General features: G+C 62.8%; 1 protein-coding gene across 10 annotated transcripts in view; it reads right to left on the reverse strand.

Annotated features, from left to right (window-relative positions):
- The window catches only part of DLG3 (discs large MAGUK scaffold protein 3), a 74,894-nt gene that overhangs the window by 15,456 nt on the left and 33,857 nt on the right, over nt 1–25,581 (reverse strand). For 5 of the 10 annotated variants that reach the window (XM_067005267.1, XM_067005266.1, XM_067005264.1 and 2 more), the window contains 10 exons: nt 23,054–23,107; nt 17,421–17,471; nt 14,564–14,688; nt 13,942–14,111; nt 13,565–13,701; nt 13,278–13,422; nt 12,947–13,106; nt 8,919–9,075; nt 7,876–7,978; nt 1,234–1,348 (listed from right to left, as the gene is read on the reverse strand). In XM_067005267.1, the coding sequence (XP_066861368.1) occupies nt 1,234–1,348; nt 7,876–7,978; nt 8,919–9,075; nt 12,947–13,106; nt 13,278–13,422; nt 13,565–13,701; nt 13,942–14,111; nt 14,564–14,688; nt 17,421–17,471; nt 23,054–23,107 (1,217 nt within the window). Of the gene's footprint in view, nt 1–1,233; nt 1,349–1,895; nt 1,995–7,494; nt 7,574–7,875; nt 7,979–8,918; nt 9,076–12,946; nt 13,107–13,277; nt 13,423–13,564; nt 13,702–13,941; nt 14,112–14,563; nt 14,689–17,420; nt 17,472–23,053; nt 23,108–25,581 lie in introns of those variants that run through there. The other 5 variants (XM_067005265.1, XM_067005272.1, XM_067005269.1 and 2 more) reach the window with 3 other exon arrangements.

The raw sequence follows: 25,581 nt of genomic DNA on the forward strand, positions 1-25,581 counted from the left end.
CAGCAGGTACAGAGCCAGCGCCGCGCGGCCGCTTAACCCCTGCCTGCTCCGCACCTGGCTCCAACCCAAAAGCGCATCTCAGGATCAAAGCAATAATCCTCCTAAGAGCTCAGCTCCCCTCCAGCCAGATTCTGCCGCAGGACCAGCAGGGGAGGAGACGGAGAAGCCAGTTAGTGGGGAGCAGTTAGAGGAGAGCGCCCTGCACGCTGCGGGGGCAGAAGCGGGGCTGTTCCAGCTGCTGGAGACCCCAGGGCTGCTGCCAAGCTGGGGGAGCGACCCACCGGGCTGGGCTGCCCCACGGCTCGTGGGTGGACGGCAGTACCTGGAGGGGCCAGGCACTGCTGCCACCAGGGCCTTAGCCAACTGCTCACACCGCTGCCTGCGTCCTCCCTCGGACCCGCTCGGTTCCTCCAGCCCCTGAGGGCTCACCCTGGAAGCAGCCGCCCGGCCGCAGCACGGCCCACCTCCCTGCACAGCAGCCCGAGCAAAAGGCATCCGAGTGCAGAGCACCCAGCCCTGCAGAACCCCTGCAAGAGCCACTGCTCCCCTGCTCCACCCTGCAGGCTTCGTGCCTCGTTTGTAACGCCCCCTCCCCTCGCCCCGCAGCGGCAGGGGAGCGTGTCCTCCGACGAGGCGAAGCACCCATCCGCGGAGGTGCTGCACAGGTGTAAGGATGCGATCCCAGCTGGCGTGGGAGCACCAGCCCAGGGATGAATTGCTCATCCGTAAGGCCGCACTGACATTTTCCTTCCTCATTCCCAATTGCCGGGCACACCCAGGGGAACCACAGACACCTCCTGGAAGGCGCGCTCGTGTCGGCAGCGCTGGGTTTGCTGCACTTCCCCCAGCAGGCACAGCACAACCCTCGCGTGTGCGCTCAGGAACGGGCCTCCTTGCCAGCAGGGCTGCGGCAAAGCAAGAGCGGGTCCCGCTCTGAGACACCCCCTCGGGTGGAAGGGCCACCTCCTCGACCCAGCGCTTGGCACGAGCTCAGAAGCGGCAAGCAGCCACAGAGCTGGGAGGTGGCACCGGGCGTTCTGCCCTGCGTGAGATCTCACGCGCGTGCAGGGACGAGGGCCCCTGCGTAACGCAGCCCAGGGGTGCAAAGCCAGCTCAGACCGAACCGTCCCGCCCCACGCGTACACGGTGGGACAAGACACCGCCCCCCGCGCTGTGCATCCAGCACTGGCTGCCCGGAGCAACGACAGACACGGAGACGGGGGAGAGCCTTACCGGACGTAGAGGGATCTCTTCTCGCTTGTCCGGAGCGAGCCAGAGCCAGAGCTCATGCTGCTGTTCATCATCTGCTCTCTCAAGTCGTGGATCTTGGACTCGAAGCGGCTGTACTCTGCGGGGAGACAGAGGGTCAGCGCAGGCAGGGGCTGCCCCCGAGCCTCCACCACCACCGCCCCAGCGAGCAGGGCGCAACCAGCGCGCCAGATTAACCCAGTAAGCACTGAGAGGAGACTACAGCCTGGCCACGGGGCGTGTGGCTGGGGGCAGCTGCCCTGCACGCCCCTGTCCCAGCGCGGCAATCGCCTCCCTGCGTGAGCTGCTGCCCTGCAGAGCGAGCCGAAGCACAGACAAAGAACGAGACCTCGCAGGGGACTGTCACCCGCTGGCCAACGCAACGTGGCACGGCTGGAGGGCAGCAGCCCCACGCCTCGGGTCCCAGCCCAGCAGTGCCTGGCAGCAGAGCCCCAGGCATGCACCGGGAACAAGGGGACGGCTGCCACCCGGCCACCGGTGCCAGCACGGGGCGAGCGCCCCGCACGCGGCACCACCTCCGCTGCAGCGCGGCCCCCAACTCGGTGGCAGCCCCCAGCCCATCCCCGGCTCGGGGTGGGGGACAAAGCATACCCCGCAGCCTTAGGAAGCGAGAGGGGGGGATTCACCTGTCGTCACCTACATCCCAGGCACCAGGAGACCCTCCGGGAGCCAGCGGCACCTCCGGCAGCGGCAGGACGGGAGCTGCCACCACCTGCAGCTCCTCCCTCCCTCCCTCCCTCCCTCCCTGCGGCCACGCCAGCGCGACCTTCAGCTGGGTGTAAAGGTCGGCCCCAAAGCGGAGGGCGGAGGCTCCAGCCCCGCGCACCCAGGGCAGAGCAGGGAGGGTTTGCTCCCACGCAGCCGAAGAGCAACAGAGGTGGCCCCGCTCCCTCCTTCCCCTGATAGCACCCAGCAAAGGGCGCTCATTGGCGCCGTGACCGGGTGGCGGCGGCTGCTGCTGCAGCGACAGATCGGCCAACCTGCCGGGGAGCACCGGGCACGGACACATGGGTTACAAAAGCCCCCACGGTGGCACGAGCCGCGTGTGGGCACTGGGGGTGCTGCCCCCAGCGCCGAGCTCCCTCCGCGGAAGGATCGGGCAGGACGCTGCCCAGCCTGCAGAGCTGCATCCCGCACGTGCGGCGGGATCACCGCTGAGAAATGCACTGCGGGCTGTTTGAAAGACAGCCCCTCGCTGTGCACGGAGGGAGACGGCTCCGTCGGCGCAGATGCACGCGGGGTTGGGGTTATGCAACCGTGGCTTGGCATTTCCTGGCTACCTAGCCCTAAACCGTGCAGCCAGACCCTGCTCGAGACCTCCCTTCTGCACAGAATTGTCGAATGCTACTCAAAGACTACAGGAAAAAAAAAAAAAGAAAAAAGATACGCACCAAAAACCTCAAGCCACACATAAAAATTCCACAGCCACGTATAGGAGCCGTGCTGCAGCCCCAGCCTCTGAAGCCTGCTCTGCTGGTTTTCTTAAAACCCCAAACCCCAGCATATGCAGCACATGTGAACCTGCCGCTTGGGACAGCTTGACAAGCCATCTGCAAGCAGCCTGCCGCTGCATCACCCTTGGCGGGCGTGCAACGAGAAGGGTAAAGCGAGCCGGGTTTCCTCCTCTTTGCGGCGCCTCGAGCGGCAGCCTGCCTTGCGCTCGCCTTTCCCGCAGCCCCCTCTGCGTGGCTCGGGGGTCGGGGGGGGGCTACGCGAAGGCTGCGGCTCCTGTCCTCTCCTGGCCCATCTGGCTGATGGATTTGCTGCGCCCCGTGGGAAGCTCGGAAGCGCTGCATCTACCTGTGCCACCGTTTCACCCCGTAACGCCTGCACTGCGCAGAGAACGAGGTGGGGAGCCCAGGGCAGGGGCAGAGAGGCAGCAGATGTGCTCGGAGGCGTGTTAAAAATTTCACGGGCAACGCTCCCTGACGTGGAAGTTCACACTCGGGGTGCGTTAGCCCAGCAGCTTCCCCCTCTGTAAGGGCCACGGCTGCGCTCAGGGCGCTGCTGAGCTCGCCCGCAAGCCAGGCTGCGTGGAGCTGAGCGCTGCTACCGCGGCTGGGTAAGTGTGGAGGGAGCGGGACTGCTCCTGGGGCTCGCCTGGGTCCTGAGCCGCTAGGACGTGTCCTACGTGATGTTAGAGACGGGGCTGCCACCTCCCCAGCTGCGTGTTACCCACAGGTTTGCCCTCCGAGAAGCAAGGGTTGATGCTGAAGGCCCCAGCCAGCACAGGCTGGCTGCAGATGAACGGGACAAAGGGAGCCCCCGTGGCAGCAGGCGCTGCCCCCAGACGTCAAGAGGCAGGGGCAGCCTTACTGCCCGCACAGGCAAACGCACAACAAGGGCAACGCTTATCCCAGTAGAAAATAAAATTATCACACCAAAGCAGCACTTCTACACGCCCCTAACTGCGCCCAGACCGGAGTCTCACTGATGCGGCACCCAACAGACAGAAGTGGGCTAAAGCCCGAGCTAAGCCCTGCTGGCAACCTCTCACCCTGCGCCAGGGAGGACTGCGGCACCCACAGTACGGATCAGGGCCACGGAACCGACGTCCTGGAGCTCCGCAGGAGCGTGGAGTGGAGCTGGGCTTCCCGGCACGCCGCCGAGCCCCACGCCTCATTCGTTACAGGGCTCGAGACCAGCGAGGAAACTGCGACAGCGAGCACGGAGCTGCTTACTGCGCGTGCTGCGCTTGGCAGCCACTGCTTTGCACAGGTTTAACCCCAGAGGGGCTCGAGCTCCGTGCCGGCTCCCAGCACGGGCAAGGCACCGCTCCGCCTGCACTGCAGCCACGTCCCCCCACCAGCCAGCTCCTCCTCACCACGCTGCCGTGCTCAGCGCCGGCCACCTCGATCTTTCCCTAAGTGCCACCACCTCTGGGCACCCCGTGTCCGGGGCAGAGCCGCTCCGGGCACCCTCACCTTGCTGCACGGGCACTCCCAGGCAGTGCGGGAAGCCGAGCGCTGCACGGGGCGAGCCCAGATGTCTCCTTGCAGGGTTGGGCTCTGCCAGCAGCCCTCCTCCAGCAGCCGTGGCTCTCCCTGATGGAGCCGCCAGCCCGCACGGCACCCGCGCAGGGCAGGGAAAGCAGCAGCAGCAGCAGCGAGGCGGGAGCGGGGTGGCAGGGTGCCACCGCTGCGGGACGGAAGGGAAGCAGGGCGAGGTGAGAGGTGCCAGCCAAGCAGCAGCTCAGCAGCGCGCTGGGCGGAGGAGGAACAGCCAGCTGCAAAAGCAAACCCGGAGCCTCCCTGCGAGCACAGGGGAGGCAGGGTTACCCCAGGAGCGAGCATAGGATGTGCTCGGCTGCAACCGGGCCCCCCCTTATCTGCGTGCTGGAACAGCCTCCTCGACAATTATCGGCAGATAACCTCCAGCAAGCAGCACTTCTATCTCCGTTCACTGGCTCATATCCACCTTGCCTCTGCATCCTGGAAGGAGAGCTGCCGCGCGGCAGAAACTCGCCTGGGAAACCTGCCCGCCGCACAGCAGGGAGGTGAGCGCCAGGAGCTCTTACTAATCCCCACCTCCCCGGCACTCCCACAGCACCCAGGCGCTGGACATGTTCAGGACACACTTATCAAGATAGAAAATATGCAACAGGTGAACTCGCGCCTCTTGTTTCAAGTGCCACCGCCTTGCTGCTGCTGCAAGAGGTCCCGCTGTGGGAGCCTGACGCCAGGAGGAGCAGCGCTTTGTTATTTCCACCCAGCAAGGCGACGAAGCAACGCTCTGCGCTCTTGTGGCTCTTCCTCCAGAGCTCGAGCACCATGCAGGTGCTCCTGGAGAAGGGCTGAGCCTGCGGGGCACAGAGCAGCCCCCCGTGGCCCCAGTCCCATCCCGGAGGAACCTTTGGCCTCTGCATTCTTCCACGAGAAAGCCCGAAGGGATTTCAGCTGCCCAGGTTTCAAAGCGTTGGGATTAGACATCCACAGGGCCATTGTCTGCCGCTCTCTCTGCCTCTCCACCCTCGCAGTGGAAAACGCATCCTGTTTTCAATAGCGCTGGCTTCAGCTCCGCACGGGCTAATGCTCACTGTGATCCCCAGGCTCATCTCCCTACAGAGCTGCTGTTTCTATGGCAAACAAACCCAGCAAATGGAGCTGGCACACGGCAGCGGAGCCAGAGCGCGATGGAGCCGCTCCCTCCCGACCTGCTCTCTTGTGCTGCAGCCCCGGCAATTGTGCTATTTCCTCGTGTCCAGAAAACGAAGGGAGAAAGTGCAGCTAGAGCACGGGGAGCCGCATCAGAGAGCGATCCCTGAGCGTGCACAAAGCCTGTGCACAAAGCACGTGCACCGCTTTAGGCACACAAACGCCAGCCTGGCTCAGGCTGGATCCGGCCATCAGCAGATCCTGGGGACCTTTCAGCCGCAGGCTCCAGCCCGGCGCCTGTCACACGTGAAATCTGCAATCAGCTCCATCGCTCCTCTTCAGCGAAGCATTTTACTGCCCTGAGTCCATGCACCTTTGAGCTGGGGGGTCGAAGTACAAACACCGCCCAGGCACGGCGAGCACGGACCCAGGGCAGGCCGTGCTGCACGCTCAGATGAGCGGCGGTGAGCACAGAGGTGCCGAGAGCTTTGGCAACTTCTGGAAGCCGCTGCAAGGTCTCGGCAGTTTCCTTTTAGCAGCCAGCTCAGAGAAACGCCGCCGCTCGAGTTTTTGTATTTTAAAGCGAAGGATATCAAAGCTGCGCTCCACGGGGCTTCAGGAGGTGTAATTGCCAAACCCGAGCACTTGTGATAACAGCAGACAAAGTTCACACGGAGAAACACTCCGAGGAAAGAGATCTTACAAGCAGCTCAGAGGCAGCATCACACGGAGCGGCCTCCTCGCAAGACAGCTTGGGGCTGTGCCAGGCACAGGTGCTCAGAAGAGAGGCAGGACTGCGACTCTTGCCGTCCTTCCCCCGCTCTGTCTTCGCTCTCCTCCACTCCTAACCGCTCACGGGACCCCGCTGGGAGGGCACCTCATCCACGAGGCTTATGCAAGCAGCCTCGGAGGTTACACTAAAGCAGAGCACACCCTGAGCACGTGTGTGTTTGTCCAGCACCCTGCGCAAGCCCTGCTCCTCCTCACACGCAGCAGACAGCTGAATGGCAGTCCTCCACGCCTGCTGGGACGGATTCGCCCCTCAGAGCCCCTTCTGATGGGCCCTCACGACCTGCCTTTGGCTAGCAACAATTCCTGCCCTGTTTTCAGGTCGGGTTTGCTGCAACCGGGCTCACGCTTCACTTGCCATTGCTACAGGCCTGCCATTTCCTTCTGCACAAGCAGGTCGCGCTTTTGGGAAGCCGGCGCAGCCAGCACGCTCACTGGTGCCGCTGCTCTCCTTGGGGCCTCCACGACCCAGCTCTCGCTCTTCCACCAGCGCAGACCTGTGACCTGCGCAGACAAGGCAAACACCTGGGACCTCCCGCACCTCCTCGGGGGGAGGCCGGCCCCACTGACCCCTTCCCCGCAGGGTTCGGGGTGCCCAACACCGCCCGCCCTGCCCGGTGCCAGGGCCAGCCGGCACTTCAGCAGTCGCACCCAAGCCCCTGGAGCTCCGAGGTCCCCTCGGCTCCCTGCCACCTGTATTTGTTTCCCAGCGGCAGCCCACGTGCCGGGCGGTGCTGCACAGATGCGCTCCGTAGGAGCCGTGGCAGGAGGACACCGCGCGCTGCTCCCAGCCCCGGGGGGCCGTCAGCTCCCGGGCGCTGCGGTTTGAGCCAACGTCTGGGGGGGCCGCAGCGACTCGTGCCCCGGGACGCGCAGGAACCACTCGTGTCCCGCCCCGTGCCAGAGCTCAATGGCAAGCGGAGCCAGGGACACGAGAGCAGGGAGCGCTTCCTGGAAGGAAGGAGGAAAAAAAAAAAAAAAGCCCCACGAGCAGCCCAGCCCGCTCCCCCGGCACCCCGGGCGGCGCTACCGGCTCCGCTCCGCTGCCTGCCCCCGGTCCCTTCCTGCCCGGCGCCCAGGCCCGGGACCGGCGGGGAGGCGGAAGCCGAGCCGAACGGGGGGGGAGGGGGGGACAGCGGGGGGCGGCCGGCGCCTCGCCCAGCGGCGGGGGCAGCGCTCGGGGCCGCTCTTTGTCTGCGGCGGGGCCGGAGGGAGGCGGCCCCGAGGGGGTCCCCGCCCCGGGCAGGAGCCCCCGCCCGGCGGGGCCTCGGCTCGGCCGTGCCCGGGAAGGAGGGGGGAGGGAGGGGGGACGGGGCCTGGCGGCGGGCGGCCCCGCGCTCACCTGCAGCCGGCGCGGAGGGCGGGCGGGCGGGAGGGAGGCGGCGGCGGCGGCGCCCCGGCAGCAGCCCCGGAGCCGCCCGGCCCGCACACAAAGCCGCGCAGGCACCGCCGGCGGGACGCCGGAGACACGCCCCCCCCGCCGCGCCGGCCAATCGGAGCCCGCGCTCCCCGCCAAGCCCCGCCCCCCTGACCGGCTCCGCGCCAATCCACGCCTCGCCGGGGTGCCCCCCCCGGCACCGCCCGCTCAGCGCGCCACACACGGCCCCGCCCCCTCGTTTACATACAGGCCCCGCCCCCTCGTTTACATACAGACCCCGCCCCCCTCGTTTGCATACGGCGCGCCGCCCCCTCCCGGTGCCGGTGCCGGTGCCGGTGGCGGTACCTTCGGGCCGGTACTGCGCGACGATGGTCACCGTCTGCCCCGCCCGCTTCAGCGCCGCCGCCGCCTGCTCGTGGGTGGCGTTGCGCAGGTTCACGCCGTTCACCTGCCGGGACACCGCGGCTCCGTCGCACCGGGACTTCCGTCGCACCGCGGTACCGGTGCTCTCCGTGTCCCCGTCACCCAGCCCCTGCTCCACCGTGTGCCTGCGGTACCACCGCCCCCTCCCGGTACCGACACCCCAGTACTGATACCCCCAGTACCGACATCTCCGGTACTGATACCCCCGGTACTGACACCCCCAGTACTGACACCCCCAGTACCAATACCCGCAGTACCAATACCCCTGGTACTGACACCCCCCATACCGACACCCCCCATATGGACACCCCCCATACCGACACCCCCCATACCGACAGCCCCAGTACCCATACCCCAAGTACCGACACCCCCAGTACTGACACCCCCGGTACCTATACCCCCGGTACTGACACCCCCCATACCAACACCCCCCATACCGACAGCCCTGGTACCGACAGCCCTGGTACCGACACCCCCGGTACCGACACCCCCAGTACCCATACCCCAAGTACCGACACCCCCAGTACTGACACCCCCGGTACCTATACCCCCGGTACTGACACCCCCCATACCAACACCCCCCATACCGACAGCCCTGGTACCGACAGCCCTGGTACCGACAGCCCTGGTACCGACACCCCCGGTACCGACACCCCCAGTACCCATACCCCAAGTACCAACACCCCCAGTACTGACACCCCCTGTACCAGCACCCCCGGTACCAACACCCCAGCCAGCACAGACCCGGGGCTGCCCACCCCACCAGCCCCTGCTCCATGCCAGGACCACGCCGGGCAGCGAACCACAGGGCCCCGCACCCAGGGCCCAGGGCCACACCAGCACTGCGGGATGGATGCTGCCGAACCTGCTGCCGAACCACGTCCCCGCAGCCCCGGTACCCCCGGACACGGGTCTGCCCCCACCTGGGTGCCCGGTGCCCGTCCCTCCCCGCCAGGCCAACTCACCGAGAGGATGCGGTCTCCCCTCCGCAGCTCCCCGCTGAGGTCGGCGGGGCCTCCGGCCAGGATGAAGGACACGAAGATGCCCTCTCCATCTTCCCCCCCGACGATGTTGAAGCCCAGGCCGGTGGAGCCTTTGTGCAGGATGATTTTCCGGGGCTCTCTGGAGGGACAGACAAGGGACACGGGGACGTCAGGGTGACAAGAAGCAACGCGGGTGATGGGGCCAGGGGCCGGGGCAGGGGAGGTGCACCGCACAACTGGGGCTCACAGTGACACAAAGCAGAATGCACACGGGGACAGAGCATCAGCTGGGGGGGTCACGCATGGTGCGGAGGCACCGGGAGCCCAGGCACTGGGGATGGTGCCAGGACAGGGGAACCGCAGCCCTCTGCACCCTGCACGGCCCACGTGCCCGCAGCCGCACAGACGCACACGGCGCAGCCCCGCACAGCGGCGGCACACCAACAGCCCTAAATTTTTCAACGATGACTTAATTCTTCTGCAGTTCAAACAATAGGCAGGCACAGGCAGAAAGACTGCCCGGCATCGCAAAAATCCAGCGCCGATTTTCAGCTAGGAAAAAATAAGCGCGATAGGAACGGCAGCAGCTCCCAGCTCAAGGGCTGCGTTAAAAGCACAAGGAACAAGTGACGCCAGCGAGCGCACCCTGACAAAAATGCACGGACCGACAGCAATTGCCAGCCGACGCGACGTCGGGGACCATCGGCATGTCGGCTCGGTGACCAAAATGGATGGGCTGGACGCGGGGTGGGTGCCGCAAGGACAGGACCCACCCGCGTCCTCTGGGATGTGGCAGAAGCGATGCCAGAGCCTCAGGCACCACCACGGCACTCGCGGTGGATCCTACGATGCTGGCAGCCCCGTGCTGAGGGAAGGCTGGGGCAGGGGGCTGCCCCCCGGCTGCTGTGGCAGGCAGGAAGGTGGGGAGGCCCAGGGGAATAACGCTTGGCTCAGCAGCCAGCACGAAGGCCCGCAGCCCGGCAGCGTTCTCCCAGGCGATTCTCGCAAGAAAATGTCTTCTTCATCCCCCCCCCAGCCAGCCCGGAGCATCAGTGCCGTCACCTGGGCTGACGGGGGAACGTTTTGGTGCTTTCAGCGCTGCAGGAGGCAGGATTTACCTCCAGGGACCCAAGCCAGCACCCCAGGAACAGCGTCCCACCTTCCCTCCCCTTGGGGGAGTCCCGATGGGCTGAAAGTCACTCAGACAGCTTGGGCTGTCACCTTATAAGGAGCAAGGGCAGCAGGAGACAGACAGACAGACAGACAGACGTGAAGGACACCCAGCCCTGCCCGACCCTCCCGGCTGTGAGCAGCTCCTCTCCCCGTGCCGTGCCGCGTCCCCACCCCGTACCTCTGCTCGCACTTGCTCCCGTGGCCCCGCTGCTGCCTGGCAGGGGACAGGGGCGGCCGTCCCCGGTAGGACATGGAGGAGGAGACGTTGACGGTGAACATCGCGGCGTGGCGGGGCCGGCCGGGAGGGCGAGGGGCAGGAACGCCCCGAGCTCCGCGCCCCGCGCTGTTCCTCTCTGCCTCCCGCCTGGCGCGGCGGCGGGGCACGCGGCTTCCCGGTCCCATACCCACACCCTGGGTTTTTTTATGGCAGCACGACAGGACGCAGGCTTTGGCGCCTGCTAGACCCAGTGGGCTTAACCCCTTCCTGCCCCCCCGCTGCGCATCGCCGGGGCACCTCTCCCTCCAATGCGGAGGCACAGCAGCATCGCAACCGCAGCCTACGGCAGCTCCGCGTGTCAGATGCAGCAGGGGCCGAACCTTGCGTCCTCCAGAAAATACCGCCTGTATCCTTACAGCCTCTGGACACGTTTGAGCTCTGAGCTCAGCAGAGCTCAGGACTTGGGTTGGTTGGGACACGCTGGGGCTGGGGGGACCCACGAGACTCCACGCAGACACCAGTGAGCTGCCCCCCCCTGGGATCGCTGGGTCCCATGGAGGCTCAGCGCCACGTCCTGGGGCTGCCACCAGCACTTGGCTCTGCTGCTCAGCCCCCAGGTCCTCGCTCCACTGCTGCTTTTGTGTTTGCCTGGGAGCCTGCCCAGCCTCGGGGTCTGAGCAGCGCCTTGCTCCTGGAGCCTGCTCCTCTGCTCCCGGAGCGGTGGTGGGGAGGCTGTGGGGCCAGGTAGGTGCAGGGGGCTGCCAGGGGCAGGGAGGGCTGCAGCTGTTTGTCCCTCTGCAGCAAATCCTTGCCTGGAGCTAGAGATTTTCCTGAGGAAGAAATAGGTCAGGTTTCTGGGTCTGCAAGACCGTGCCTCCAACCAGCCGATGAACTCGCTCTGCCCCTTGCTTTTCGCTGCTGCCCTGGAGGAAGCATCCCCAGCATGGATGAAGACAGAAGGTAGAGAGACACCACAAGAACCAAGGAGAGGAAACAAAGCCCCAGGCGGGTAAGTCGCTTATCCCAGGTCTCAGTCACGGTACGCACTCCAGGCACCCTGAGCGGGGCAATGTTCCTGCAGATGGATCCCACGCTGGACACTGTGGCATTGACACCTTGACCTGGGCACACAGCGGGGCTGTGCCAGCTCTGCAGGTCCGTGGTGCAGCTCATGGGGAGAGCAGCTGCTCTGGTCCCGGGCACCGCAGGACACGAGGGTCACTGGGGACACGTATGAGGAGCAGCTGAGGTCCCTTGGTTTGTTCAGCCCCGAGCAGAGCAGGCTGAGGGGAGGCCTCATGGCGGCCTCACAAGGGGAGCGGAGGGGCAGGCGCTGAGCTCTGCTCTCTGGGGACAGCGACAGGACCCGAGGGAACGGCATGGAGCTGGGATAGGGGAGGGTCAGGCTGGGTGTGAGGGAAAGGTTCTTCATGGAGAGGGTGGTCGGGCACTGGGACAGGCTCCCCAGGGCAGTCGTCGCAGCACGGAGTACAAGAAGCGTTCGGACAATGCTCTCGGACACACGGTCTGATTTTTGGGTGGTCCTGTGTGGAGCCAGGAGTTGGACTCACTGATCCTCGTGGGTCCCTTCCAACTCGGGATATTTGATGACTCTATGATTTGAGGTCCGTGCTTGCAGCAGCACGCGTGCCGGCAGGAGGGGAAGAGGCAGCAGCCGGGGCGCTGGGCTCAGCCTGCTGCCATGGGGCCCTCGCAAGGCAGCACCATCCTCTAGCGGCCGCCGGCTCCTGCTGCACCGCAGCCACCGCTGCTGGGTGGTGCCTGGGTCGCAGGATGCTCTCGTCCCTCTCTGGCCCACCAGTAAGGGCATCAGCGCGTGTGGGATCCGCTGGGATCAGGGGTCCTTGGAGGAGGGACAGATGGTGCGGTGGCGCTGGGAATCAGTCACCTTCCGTGGTGCAATACAAACGGAGAAAGCGGAGCTCCTGCAGCACAGCATCCTCCCCCGGTGCCCGGGCAGCACGTGGATGGCTGCATCCGGAGAGGAAGCAGCGCGGGGACAGGCTGTGGGGCCGGTGGTACTGGTGCCGAGAGCACACAGGAGACAAGGGCCTGGATGAGGCAAGCGCTGCAGAGGTCGTGGTGCACAGCAGGGCCCACCGAGAGGCGAGGAATGGATGGGGTGGACGCGATGGCAGGGGCTCTCCGGGACCACCTGCCTGATGCCCGATGGCACACCAGGGTCTTCCGCTCCGGGATCCATCAGCATCACAGAATGGGACCGTCCCAGCCCGGACGAGGCTGCAGCCTCGCTCATAACCACGGAGCCAACCCTGGTCCTGACCCAAGCATCAGCCCTAAACACGCAGCTGGAACCCAGCATCCAGCCCTGGATCACCGCTCGCCTCAGGGCTCGCAGCACCTGGGCGCAGGTGGATTGAGGTCCCAGGCTTGGGGAGCACGGGGAGAGGAGCTGTACCAGGACCGAGAGCTGTGCCCCCCCCAGCCCCTCACCCCCTGCATGGCACCCACAAACAGAGGCTGTCAGCCACGGCTGAGGCTCCGCACCCGCTACAGCAGGGTATGGGGATGAGGTCAGGGAGAGAAAGGGAAGGAAGAGAAGGGGCAGGCTCTGGGGATGCCCGTGCCTGGCTCTCACCTGGTGAAGTCGTCGTCCCCAATCATGTGCCGAGGGATGGGCGAGTACCTGGAGGGGGTCACTTGAGGGGGGACGGTGTAGGCAGGTTTGTTCTCCACGCTGCCCAGGTAGCCCAGACTGGAGTTATGGCTTATGTGGTTGTCAGCCAAGGCTGAGAAGGCTGCAGGAGAGGAGACAGGCGTCAGGAGCAGAAATCGGCTTCAACGTGGATGGCAGAGACCAGCCCGGCATCTCCTGCCAGCTCCGGCACGTGCCATCCCCCATCCCCGCTGCGCCATCCCCCCCCTGTCCCCGCAGTGCCCCGGGGCTGCCGCACCGGCAGCGTACGTACTGCTGGCGTAGTCGGGGGGCGCGTACATGTCGTTGAGGTGCAGGCTGCCGGGTTTGGCCACTTTCAGGTACACCATGTCGGAGGTGTTCTTCAGGGCGGCCACCGCCTCCTCGTGCCGCACGTCCTGCAGGTTCGTGTTATTCACCTGCCGGGGGCAAGGGGGGCGGTGAGATGGTGGCTGTCCCCTCCCGCAGCACCGTCCCAGCAGGGACCCCGGGAAAGGGGACGAGGGATGGGCCCCGTGGCACTGCGGGTGCCCGGCTGCCCACCGCAGGCGCGGGGCTTACCGCCAGCAGCCGGTCCCCGATCTGCAGCCGCCCGTCCTTCTGGGCAGCGCCTCCCTCGATGATCTTGGTGATGTAGATGCTGTTGTCCCCGGGGATGTGCTGGTTCCCGATGCCCCCTGCGATGCTGAAGCCCAGTCCTGGGGATGAGCGGGAGGGGAGGAGCGGGGTGAGGGACGGCTGGCTGCACTTTGGGGCTGGCACTGCCAGCTCCCTGGGTTTTCCCACCCCGCTCCCAACCCAATGGGCCACCTTCTCGCTGCCCGGCCACTACGTGCCTCACCGTGGGGCTGCCCCACACCCTGCACCACGTCGCATCCCACCCTGCAATGCTGGGGTGGACACCCAGGGGACACCCCACACCAGCCCGTGGGACTCACCTTTGGGTCCCTTCATCAGGTTGACCTCCATGATGGTCTCCGGCGGGGGCTGCCGGCGCCGCACCACGAGCCGCACCACGGGGCCCGCTTCCTTCAGAGCCTCCACGGCTTTGCTGTGCACCACCTCGGAGACGTCCACGTCGTTGACCCGCAGCACGCAGTCGTTCACCCTGTGGGTACAACGTGACCCTGAGCTCCCAAGAACCTCTGCCACCCTCCTCCGGCTGTGCAGACCCTCGTGCAAGGGGGAACTGCTTGAGCTGGCCAGGTCCTGCTCTTTGGGATGAGGAGGTTTGCAGGAGGAAAAATGTGGGGTGACAGCGGGGTCCCTCCCCAGGGGGAGGAGGCAAGGGGGGAGGCAGTGAGGCTGGTCCCCGTGCTGTCACCCTGCTGGAGAGGGGAGATGGGGGAAGGATGGATCCTGCCCCAGGGCGCACAGGGAAGGAGGGGAGCCAGAGGCGGGGAGGGCTGGCAGGATGCTGATGGCAGGGGGATCCCTGCAGAGGTGACCTGGCCATGGGTAAGGGGCTGGAGGGGCTGGGAGGGAGCAGGGGTGGGGGCTGACCAGCGGGGCAGACGGAGTCAGGATCCGGGGTGACTCCCCCCGGCCCCATACACTCACCCCAAACGTCCGTCCATGGCTGCCGCTCCCCCGGGGATGATTTTGGTGATGAAGATGCCCGGGTCATCTGGAATGTGGGGGTTGTCGATCCCTCCTGCTATGCTGAAGCCGAGGCCGGAGTTACCCTGCGGGAAACCACACGCGGTGCCTGTCCCACGCGGCCACTTGCTCGCTGGCAGCGCCGGTCTGAGAGCAGCGAGCCCCCCGGCAGCACCCCCCTTACAGCATCCGCCGTGGTCCGGGAGGGCAGCGGGCGCGTGGCTGAGGGGAGGCCGGCGCTCGTCAGCCCGGGCGCTCGGCGCGGAGCACCCAACAGATGGAGCGGGAGCGTGGGAGCCGCCAGGACCTCCCTCGCCGCCATGTCTCTGCCGAGAGACTGAGGCAGGCAGCGAGCGGGGGGGACGAGGGGGTGGTCCTTGGCGGAGCAAACCTCCCCTCGCTGGCGGCTCCCCAGGAGGAGACACCGACAGCACAGCCCGTGCGGAGAAGCGGGGCTTGGACCGACCACCAGCATCTGTCCCCTGCGCCCCCCGAGGCTCAGGGTGCCGGCTGGCTGGCGGCTCCTGCAACGCCGCGTTGGGTCTCGGCGCCGTGAAACAAGCGGCTCCCTCGTCAGCCCCGCAGTGCTGCTGCCAAACTCTGCCCTAGGGCAGCGGAGGGGGCTGTAGGGATGGAGATGAAGCCTGAAGAGGAAGGAGGGAGCCACGCCGTGCCCCTGTCCTGGCACGCTCGCTGTGTCCCAGCAGCGTCCCACCGCGAGCAGGCGCTTCTGCTGCCCAGCCCCGCGCTGCCTGCCCCGCTTGCGGGACCCCGCTCGGTCACACACTTAGGGGCGCTGCTTCCGCTGCCGTGCCTGATGCAAGTGGACAATCACCGATTTATTTTTTTTTCCCCTGCTCTGCCTTGAAAATCAGATGGCTCGTTGCCTTGTTTTCTCATGCGGAAGAGCTGACACTTAGTCACATCCTACCATGCCCGCCTCTCACACACCACTGCGCCCAGGCCAAGCACTGTCCCAGCCGCCCAGGGCTCCTGGGGTGCCGCTGCTCACCCAGTGGTGACGGGGAGCTCTGGGAGCCCCCTGACGGACCCGTGGCCAGGAGGGCTGCACCCACACTAGGACACTGGGAGGTGTGGCTGCCTAAAGTGGACTCCTGACATTGACTCTGTCCGGCTCTGGAAGGGTAGCGTCTCTGCGATGCTGGCTAAGAAATCTGGAAACAATCCAGGAGCTGTTTTTTTTTTTTTTTTATTCCGATAAACCAGAAGAAATCAAGTTCAAGGGATTTCTTTGCTGGCATCGGGGCTGCTGGAGCCGTGGGGGGCAGCACCTCCTACAGACACGTGCAGTGTCCATCAACCCACCGCCATGCTCCTCTGCGGGCAGAGCTCCCTTGGTTATTGCCCCAAAACGCTGCTGCCTTTGCCCTTTACAACAAAGACAGGGATCGATCACAGAGAGGTGATGCTGGGATATGCTGGGGTTGCCTCTGGGAGCTGAACATCACAGCAAGGGGACAGTCTCTCACCTGCAGGCGGCAAGGAGCTCCTCCTGCAAGGAGATGGGGCTGTAGTGGTCCCACTGGGCCAGGGGAAGGGGACAGACCTGGGTCAAGTCCGTGCTGGTCCTGGCCCTGCATTTCCCTTGTGGTTTCTGGCTGCCTGGAGCCGGGTAGCAAATCCCCGCAGCAGCAGAGCAGTGAGAGCTGCATAGCAGCCTGACCCCGCCAGCCCCCCCCGGCTGTGGGCTGAGGATGCTCTGCAGCATCCCCGAAAACAAGGCTTTTGCCTCTAAATAGGGCCCGGAGCAGGCAGCACTCAGCCCAAAAAGGAAGCATCCCCTGGGCTCGTTTCGTCAGGCACGCTGGGGAAGCGGTGGGTGAGGCTGCAGCCCCAGATAACCTTCCGTCCACCCACCTCCGTGATGCAGAGCCGGGGGGAGGAGGGGGATGACTAAAGGAACAGGAGAACGAGTGATGCGTCTTCCCCTGCGCTGCTGGCCAAGCGGCGAGGAGGAGGCCCCCGCCTCGCTCGTGCCGCTGTGCCAGGCGATGGAGACCCTGCACGGGGTGGGACCGGGCTGCCCCCCGGCACGCAGCGGCGGAGGGCTGCGGCTGCGGAGCCCTGCGCTCGTCCCGTGGTGCTGCCTGGCCCTGCTGTGCCCACGCCTCGGAGCAAAGCTTGGGGCAGCTTTTCCTGCTCCCTCCCCATCCCTCCCGCACACAGAGATGCTGCCTCTGCGCGCCACCCGCTGCTCCCAGGACCGACCCCGTCCCCCGTGGGAGCCGATTTTATCGGCTGTGGCGCAGCACCCAGCGTCAGCTCTGCGTGGCCAGGGTCTCACCAAGGGACGGGGGAAGGCGCAGGCAGGAGCTCCCCCCGCTGCAGTCCGGGCTACGAGAAAACCTGTCCTCGCTGCTCAGCGTCAGCAGGCTCGGTGCCCCGCGGCGAGCCAGAGCCAGCCACTGGGGCAGGGGGGCGGCAGCTGGGCGAGAGGCGAGAGACAGAACCCACCCCCCCCCCCACGAGTGCAGCTCCTTCTGCCTCCATTTTCTGGCAAAGACGGTGACAAAGAGCCCCCCCCCCCAGCCCCAGCTCTGCGCTGGCGGGGCTGCGGGGGCGAGGGTGCGAAAGAGGGAGGTGAGGGAGAAACCCTCCTCCCTCCCTTCTGGAGGGGTGCGCGGGGGGAGCGGTGAGCCCAGCCCCCTGCCGTGGGGGAAGGAAAGCCAGACACCCCCAAACCCCTCCGGGGAGGGGAGCGGAGCCCCCCCGTGCCCATCAGTGTGGGGGGTGAGTGGGGGCTGCCATGGGGAGGGCGCCCGCATGGTCGGCACCGTGCCGCCCGGCCAGCACTTACCCTTTCCAAGACGATCTCCTCGTATTTAAACATCCCATCGCTGCCGTTCACCTGGGGAGAGGGAAAGAGCGCGTTAGGGCTCCGCATGCATCCCGGGGCACTGGAATATGGAGAATCCACCCCAAAACCCGTGCCGTCACAGCTGAAAACCTCAAATGCAGTTGTGCAAGCCTGCCCTGGAATTAAACTGCTCGCTGCTTTTCTTTCTGGGCATGATCCAAAGCCCACTGACTTTAATGTACTTTAGCTCAAACCTTTTATTCTGGCAGCTCATTTTGTGAGGAATGAAAAGGAGCTCAACCAAATCCACACAAAGCAATGACGCCTCTGTTACCCAGCATGTAATTAACCTCGGGAATTCACTGCTGCAGGAAGCAAGGAAAGGGGCTTGGTCGACTGGAAAAAAAAAGAAAGGCCTGTAATAACACAATGTACATCTTCAGCAGCTTATATCTTCTAAATGTTTTTGCAGCCTGGTTTTGTTAACATGGAAGAGCAAGTAATTTGGAATAATCTGTTCTGTTGAATTAGTTGGTCACAAAGGAAACAAAGTGGTATATATACCTTTCGTATAAGGTGCCCCTTAAACAACAGAATGGTATAGCCTCGATGCTGCATGCCATACTGCTCCCTGCACTCAAGAAACTCCCACAGCCATCACGTCAAAGATGATGAAATGTAACGGTGAGGGGCCTGATCGCCTCTCACACGAAGGGGCTGAGAAATGGGCACTGGTTATCAGAAAGAAAACCAAAAGCAAAAGGGGTGCAGTTGTAGGCTCTGAAATAACAAACGCTAAATGCACAGGTCAAAAACTTCCATTTTCCCCATCACCACAAACGTACAGAAAAATAAGGTGGCAGTTTCAAAACGCACTCGAACACCTTTTTTGCCTGCATGCTCCGGGTAACATTAGTCAGGCCATAAGAAGCTGCGAAGGCCTCAGAATAAGGAAGATTTGAAAACGACTGCATGTTCAAACCTCCGGGGTTGTTACGTGGCCACAGGACTTTGGGAGGGGTTGGCTCAAACCTCACACTTCAGGTCCCTCTGGGAGACGGGGGACCTGGCTACAGGGCTGCAGGGCAGAGGAGCTGGGCTCAGTCCCCTGAGCAGTTTGTGGGTTCGTAATGCAGCTTTTAATCTGGTCATCAATGGATGGCTTGCGCGTGGCTTTCTGTGAGCTCCCAAACTGGTGCTGCTGTGCTCTTGTTCATGGGTGCCCTTGTCCAGCGCCAGCTCCCAAAGCTGCAGCCGACCCTCGGCTCCACGGCTTTCCTGTCCCTGAACGTGCCCTGCGGGACGTTAATGGAAAGGGAGCACAAACGGAGGGTGACCATGGCCGAGGCAGGCACTGAATGGCACAGCCGTGTCCCCACAGAGTGGTTTTGCCCAACCTAAGTGCTCTTCAGTGCTGCAGAGGCCCCCACTGCAAGTCCCCCAGCCCGTTGTGGGTACCGTGCTTCCAGAAGAATGAGGCTGGAGAAAGCCCGGGGCAGCGGGATGTGACTGGGGCTGTGGGGAACGTGGGCCAGAAGAGGAGGCTGAAGGGATTGCGGTGGGTTTGTCCTCGAAGCGACAGAAGGAAAACACAGACCCAAGACACAAATGCAAACGGTGGCAGCAGAGGGAGGACAAGATCCTGCTGGGGATGCACAGCATGGGTCAGCCCGGCGGTGCTCAGCCCCGGCACCGCTCCAGGCCAGGCCAGCTCCAGAGCCTTGCAGGACCTTTGTGTCAGCTGAGACCACGAGAAGGAGTCAGAGGCCTGAAACAAGGGAGATCCAGGTGGGACATAAAGAAAGCTTTGGGAAAAAGGAAAGCCTCAGGATGTGCTGTTAGGGTTTCGACAGCTGTGGAAACATCGTTGGGCTGGAGTCAGGCAAGGCCACCCCTCAGAAGGGCTTCAGGAGTTGGGAGGCACTCCCTAGGTGTGCTGGCAGATCTCCCCTCCAGCTCCTGCTCTGCCCATGAATGCTGGGGGCACAGACGCTGCACCCCCTTGGCCAGCACCGGCACGGTACAGAGCAGGGGGAAGACGAGCCCTCCACGGGCAGGGACGTCGCTGCCTGGCTGCAGGACCCCCCCGCCACCGCTTTTCCTCCCCGTCCCACCGCACTGACTAATCCCGAGTCCCCCTCACCGCCTCCCTCGCCCAAGCCCCCGGGCTCCTCTCGCCGCCGCAGTTGGTGGCCCGGCGTGCGGTGCGTGGCTCTGCCTCCCCCCCAGCTTTCCAGCAACTCAGATTCCTGGCACCCGCCGCTACTACACACGTTGTCCTCTCCGCTTTGGCATTAAACGCTATTGCCACACAGACAGCCATATGCACACCCACGGCCGCAGAGGAACAGCACATACATACCTCCAGGATGGGGATGTGCAGAAAACTTTGACAATCTGTGAGCCGCAGGGAGAGCCAGCAGCGCCCGCGCCGGGAAGCACCCGGGCAGGGACCCGCGGCACGGGGTGTGGGGGCACCCGGGACGTGGCCCCACGGTGCTCCCCCTCAAAACCTTGGGGTTGTCAATGGTGAGGGGCATTTCGTATTGCATTCTGTGTCATGTTTTGCATCGTTCCCTGAAAATAAGCAGGGTCGGCACCTGCACAGCACAGCGTGTGCCAGGTGAGCCAAGCCTGGACGTGAAGTTCTAGCTCTGATTACGTCTCCAAAACCCGTGCAACAGAACGCCAGTTAATTGCATAAGGAAGCCAAATGGAGACCTTAATATATACCACGTAACCAAGGGAACAAGCCAACAAAGCAAACGTTCCAGCATCGGAAAATTGAATACCAGTCACTCACTGACGGCAAAACCCGCCCGTGGCACCCACCGGAGCCACCACGGCCTGAATGTGCCACAGGCTGCTGTCCCTGTGCTCGCAGGGGGCACCCCGTGCTCCTCCCCAGCTTGCTTTGGGACCGTGTCCCATGCAACATGATGAGAAACTCCCAGGGACGCCCTGATTCCCAGTCCAACTCTCTGCTGAGCTCCCTCCCAATGTAGGTGCTGCCTTCCTGTTAAGGGAGGGGTGCAGACCTGACACATTTTAGCTCCCATCTGGGGCTTGTTTGGGAGGTGTCTGGCTTCAGGCTTTCATGGGGGTGTCCTGGGATGTGTCCCGGGGCCATCCCTTCCTGGGCAGGGTGAGCCCACCCCACTCTGCTTTCATTTCCCTGGGTACCACCTGCAAAGCTCAAGGGGGTGTGCGGCTCAGTAGCTGTTCCCAGCACAGCCCAATCCTGAGCAGCAGCTGGTTTGTAATGGAGAAGAGTCAGGGTATTTTTTCCAAGCCCATCCCACGCAGCAAGCCCACCTGAGGCCTCAGGAAGAGGCCCCCTCTCTGGCCTTCGCTTCTCTTTCGTGTTTTGAGCAGCAGGGAAATAGTTAGCGATGATGACATTTAAATCATCAACAGAAGGCTGCAGAGTTAACACTCATTTGATAAACAGAAGAGCGCACACCTTCCAGAGCTACTGCAAGCTGTCTGCAGGCTCAGCCGGCCAACACCGCACCGTCGCACGTGGAACGCAGTTTGCAATTTGCTAGAGAGTCAGAGTTTTTTCAAAAAAAAAAAAAAAAGGAGGCCAAATTTAGAAGGATAAGATGGGGTTCCTCAAACTAACCCAAATAGCCCAACAGGCTGCAAGAAGAATAACCCACAGGAAGAGTAATCCTCCTGCTTTCTGAGCAGGATGTGGCCCATGCCTTGCTGTTAGCACGCGGTGGGGCCAGGCGCCGGCACCTCGCTTTAGTTGAGGCTGCAGGTCGGGGCACACAGCTGAGCCTTTGCCGAGCCCCACGACGGGGCTTTGCAGTGACCCTCCCTGCTCCCTGGCAGCAGTCTCTGCACACGCTGGGCAGAAATAACTTGTTTCAGCTTCAGAGAAGCAGCTCTGAAACACAGACAGCACTGCCTGCCATGGGAGCTGTCCTCCCGATGCTCCATCTACCCTCTAGGGACAGGGCGTGCAAAACACACCGATGGGTGAAATGGTGAGCGGCAACCTGGAGCAGTAGGTGGATGCTTGTGTGAGCCCAGCTTGACTACAGTCTGCAGACTACCTATCCTTCAGGGGCTGCTTTTAATACAGAAGGAAATTGATGAGGATTTTTTAGGGGTTTTACACCCTGGGAGTGCTGGGTTTGTAGCCGTAGGCAGCATAGCTGAGCACTGGCCCCGGCAGCAAGCGGGATGCGGGGCCGCAGCTCGTACCTTGTGGTGCTGCTGGTGCCACATGCTCTTGGGGATGGAGGTGGGTGGACAGAGGGACTGAAATGTGGAGCAGACTTCTTGATAAACAGCCGGGGCCAAATTCAGCCCAGCAGCTAGTCCAATGTAATCAATGGAGCTAGAACAGGAAGGAACTAGACCACATCCATCTGTTTATCATTAAGGAAAGCATTGAATAGTTAAGTAATTAAAGACTGGAAGACGTGACATTAACCCTTCCAAATACATACTGTACCAACAGGCTTCAGCTTTTGTTTTTGTAAAAGAACTCTGTGCCAGACTTGCCACTTCACCGTGTTCTGCAGAAATCCCCTGTTGTGGCTCCTTTGCCGACCTGCGGAACTGCTGAGGGGAGCCTCTGAGCTTTGTTTTCCCCGGAGCCCGGCTCCCCGGGAAGGGGGTGACAGGATGGAGCAGGGCTCGCCCCGGCTCCAAAGTGGGGCCACTGCCATGTGGGACACGTGTTCTTTGCAAGCCATTTTTTGGCACTGAGTTTCCAGCGGGGAAGGCTGGTTTCTGCACTGGTACCACACAAAGCAGAACATCCTTTGGGTATAACTACTGGGTTCTGCCACGGCTGTACGAGGCTGCTGGGCCCAGGACCACCATCACCTTCTTCCCGAAAGCCAGGAGGCTTTGCCTCAGCATCTGAGGCACAATTAAACACTGTGTCCAGGGCTGCAGAGGGCCTGTCTGGGCTTCCCCTCCTTTTGGTAGCCCAACTGGCCCAGCACGGCTCTGATGTGCACCAAGCCTATGAGAGGCCGTGGGCTGACATCTGCAATTTGTTAGGAGGAAGGTTCGACCACCAGAAGTAACCCACAGCCTTCCGCCTCGAGTTCAAAGGCTAACCAAGTCTAATACAAGTCCCAGTGCTGCTTCATTAACATGGAAGGCAACCGAAACTTGCTGCATCATAAGAAAAACAGGTGCAAAGCACACAGCCCTGGCAAGCCGTCAACTGAGCTCCCTTTTGGGAAGAAAATGGGAGCACCCCCGAAGCACAGAGCCAGCAGTGCAGAAATCCACGCCGACCGCCCCGCTCCCTCCATCCCCCCTGCAGGAACGATTTGCAGACGCTCTGGTGAGGGATGCAGCAGCTCGCAAACCCTCTCTGCAACGAGCCGAGGAGGAGTAGCTCTATAGCAAGCCGAGAGTGCCAAGCGCACTATGGCTGCAAACACTCCCCGTCACCAAGCGCTGCTCAGCTGCTGGCAGCCGTGGCTCTGCTCAGCGTGGCCCAGCTCCAGCGGGGCTCGGGGCTGGGATGCGCTGCGGGGACGTGGCGCAGGCCCCAGGCTCCTCTGCCACCTGGCTGGGGCCTCCCCGGGTGGAGGAGCCTTGCTGCACCGCCGAGCACCGCTTGTGGAAAAGAAGTGAAACAAAACCAGGAGACTTACAGAGAGCCCTTGTTCCAGCGAGTCTGTGTTCACGATAATGGGAGCAGGGTTGGCCTGTGGGGAGACAAAAGCGGCATGTCACCGAGCTGAGCGCCGAACCCAGCCCTTCGTGGCGCACAGCCTCGCCCGGCCATGCCACCACAGGCCCTCCAGGCCAGGCAGAAGAGGGCAGCTGAGGAAGGGCTCTGCTCTTGGCCCTCCTCCACGTGCCCAGCAGCCCTGGGATGGACGTGGGGACACAGCACGGCTCGGGGCATGGGTCCCCTCCTCAGGCCTCCCAAACACCGTGTGGCCTCGGCTGCAATAAAGGAGACAGCGAACACCAGAAACTCTCTCTCAGCCTCGGGCCAGAATCACACCAGCACCAAAACTGACGTGAAATCCACGTTGCTGAGGGATTAGGAAATAGGAGGGGTAGGGAAGGAAGTCCTTCTGCAGGGGGGATATATTGCCAGCAGACGAGCCCTGAGACCTTCAGGCACCTTGCAGCAGCTGCTGCTGCCCCTCTAAGCATGGGGAGACCACCATGGCCTGCAGAGGTGGCGGTGTTCAGACCCCCCATGTTCATTACCCCTGGGTAAAACCTCTGCTCGGTGCCCTTGGTTCTTCCTCTGCATCTCCTCACGCACACCTCCTGAGCAGATGTCACCCCTCTCTCGCAGGACACCCCCAAATCTGTCTCCAGGCCCCTCTTCACCTCTGCCACCTGGGCTCTGCCCGTTAGCTCAGTTCATAGTTCAGGAGCTCCCCTCTGGGAGCTCACGGTGGCTCCCCTGGATTCCTTGCAGCTCCTTCAGGGCTCTGAGCTGCTCCCAGCCTGACCCACTCGGCACTAACACCCCACAACTGGACCAGCACCAGCCCCGATGCTGCTGAGGCCAAAAGATGCTGAGGAGACGGCTTCCAGAGTGGCTTTTCACATTTGGGTAGAAACCAGGCTCGGTGAGGAGGCAACAGGCAGGGGTGGGCGCAGGAGGGACACGCGTACAGCGGCAGGAGAAGGCAGGAGGCAGGGCCGAGGCCCTGAAGGCAGGGAGGCTCCCTCAGGGGAGGCACACAGGGCAGTGCTCCAGCACCTGGGGCTGAGGTGAAGGCTACCCTGGGGGGGTCCCGCTGTGCCAAGTCGAGTCGAGCCGAGCCGAGCCGTGCCCGGTCAAGCCAAGCAGTGCCGTCCTGTGCCATGCCAAGCCATGCAGGGCTGTTCCGTGCCGTGCTGAGCCATTCCGAGAGCTGTCCAGCACCACAACCTCCTGAAGGTGCTGTGCCATGCCTGCAGCACTGCCTTTTCCCCCTGGAGCATCCCCAGCTTGGGGAGGCTTCTCAACAAGAGCGTGAGGGAGAAGTGGCTAAAGAGGAGGAATTTCAGACTAATACAAGGCCAACATTCCTCACCGGCATACACCAGCAAGTGGTGCAAAATCTGGAAGGTCGGGGGTGCGCTGGGATCATCATTCCAAGGTTTGCGTGGAAAGCAACAGCCAGAGCTGGATGGGGAAATGCTGAGAGACATGAGCTACAAGGGGACGTGAGTCCTCTGCCTTGGGGCATCACAAATATCAGTCAGGGCAAGGAGCAACTGAGTCATCGTGGAGGCTAGGGTAGCAGATAACTGGAACCACGGACTGTCCAATACTGCGGGTTGCACGGCCCGGTGGCCTCTCTAAATCTGTGAGACTTTCTCAGGAGCAGACTACGGCCTCGCTGCCCTCCTCTGGTATATATCTCCCTGATGAAGACCCACCTCACCCCATAACCCAGCACTGCACTCCCCACCTTATCCTGCTCTAGCTGACAGTATTTCCGGACTTGGGGTTTTGTAAGCGGGAGAGTTAAGGGTCAGCTGGACTGTAGTTCTGATCTTGCCCAGAAAGGTTCTGCTCTCATAAGGATGGGAGCAGGAGGTACTTAATTTGATTTATTCAGATGCTTTCTGATCTTTCCTGCAGCTGTAACTATTGGTTACAAACCCATAGTTTTTATGGCAATTAATTCTCTAGCTCAGGCAAATATGACCACTTCCAAGCTCTCCTGCCAAACCCCTCCCACACACGTAAGAGAATCACAATTTTCAGGTCCAATGTCTTGGGATCTCCATGGCCCAGAAGCAGTGTTAAGCTGGGAATATCCCCTCTCTGGCAGTACACAGTCCTTGTATTTAATCCAGATAATTTGTGAGATAGCATATATTAAACCTGGCACTGGCTTTTATTAGTCCCCAGTGCAATTCTAGGAAGGGATTCCACATTTCAAGGCAAAAAAGCAGCACTTCTACTGCCAGCAATTAACAAACGGTGGATGTTTGAACCTTGGTGTGCCAGAGGCCAGCTCTTATTAGATGAGTTTCCAGGAAGGATGCAGAAGAGGCAGCCTAAGTAAATGCAGTCCATCACGTGCCCCCTGATTTATGACATGAATTCAACCCCACAAATGATGCTTTGGATCCCTCCCAGGGAGAAGTGCTCTGTATGATAATGTTACAGAGGCGTTTGCAGGTCCAGCCTGAGTCCTCCAGTGAGCCCCACTGCAGT

Source organism: Anser cygnoides, chromosome 13 (genome assembly GCF_040182565.1).
Source record: "Anser cygnoides isolate HZ-2024a breed goose chromosome 13, Taihu_goose_T2T_genome, whole genome shotgun sequence".
Taxonomy (NCBI): Eukaryota; Metazoa; Chordata; class Aves; order Anseriformes; family Anatidae; genus Anser; species Anser cygnoides.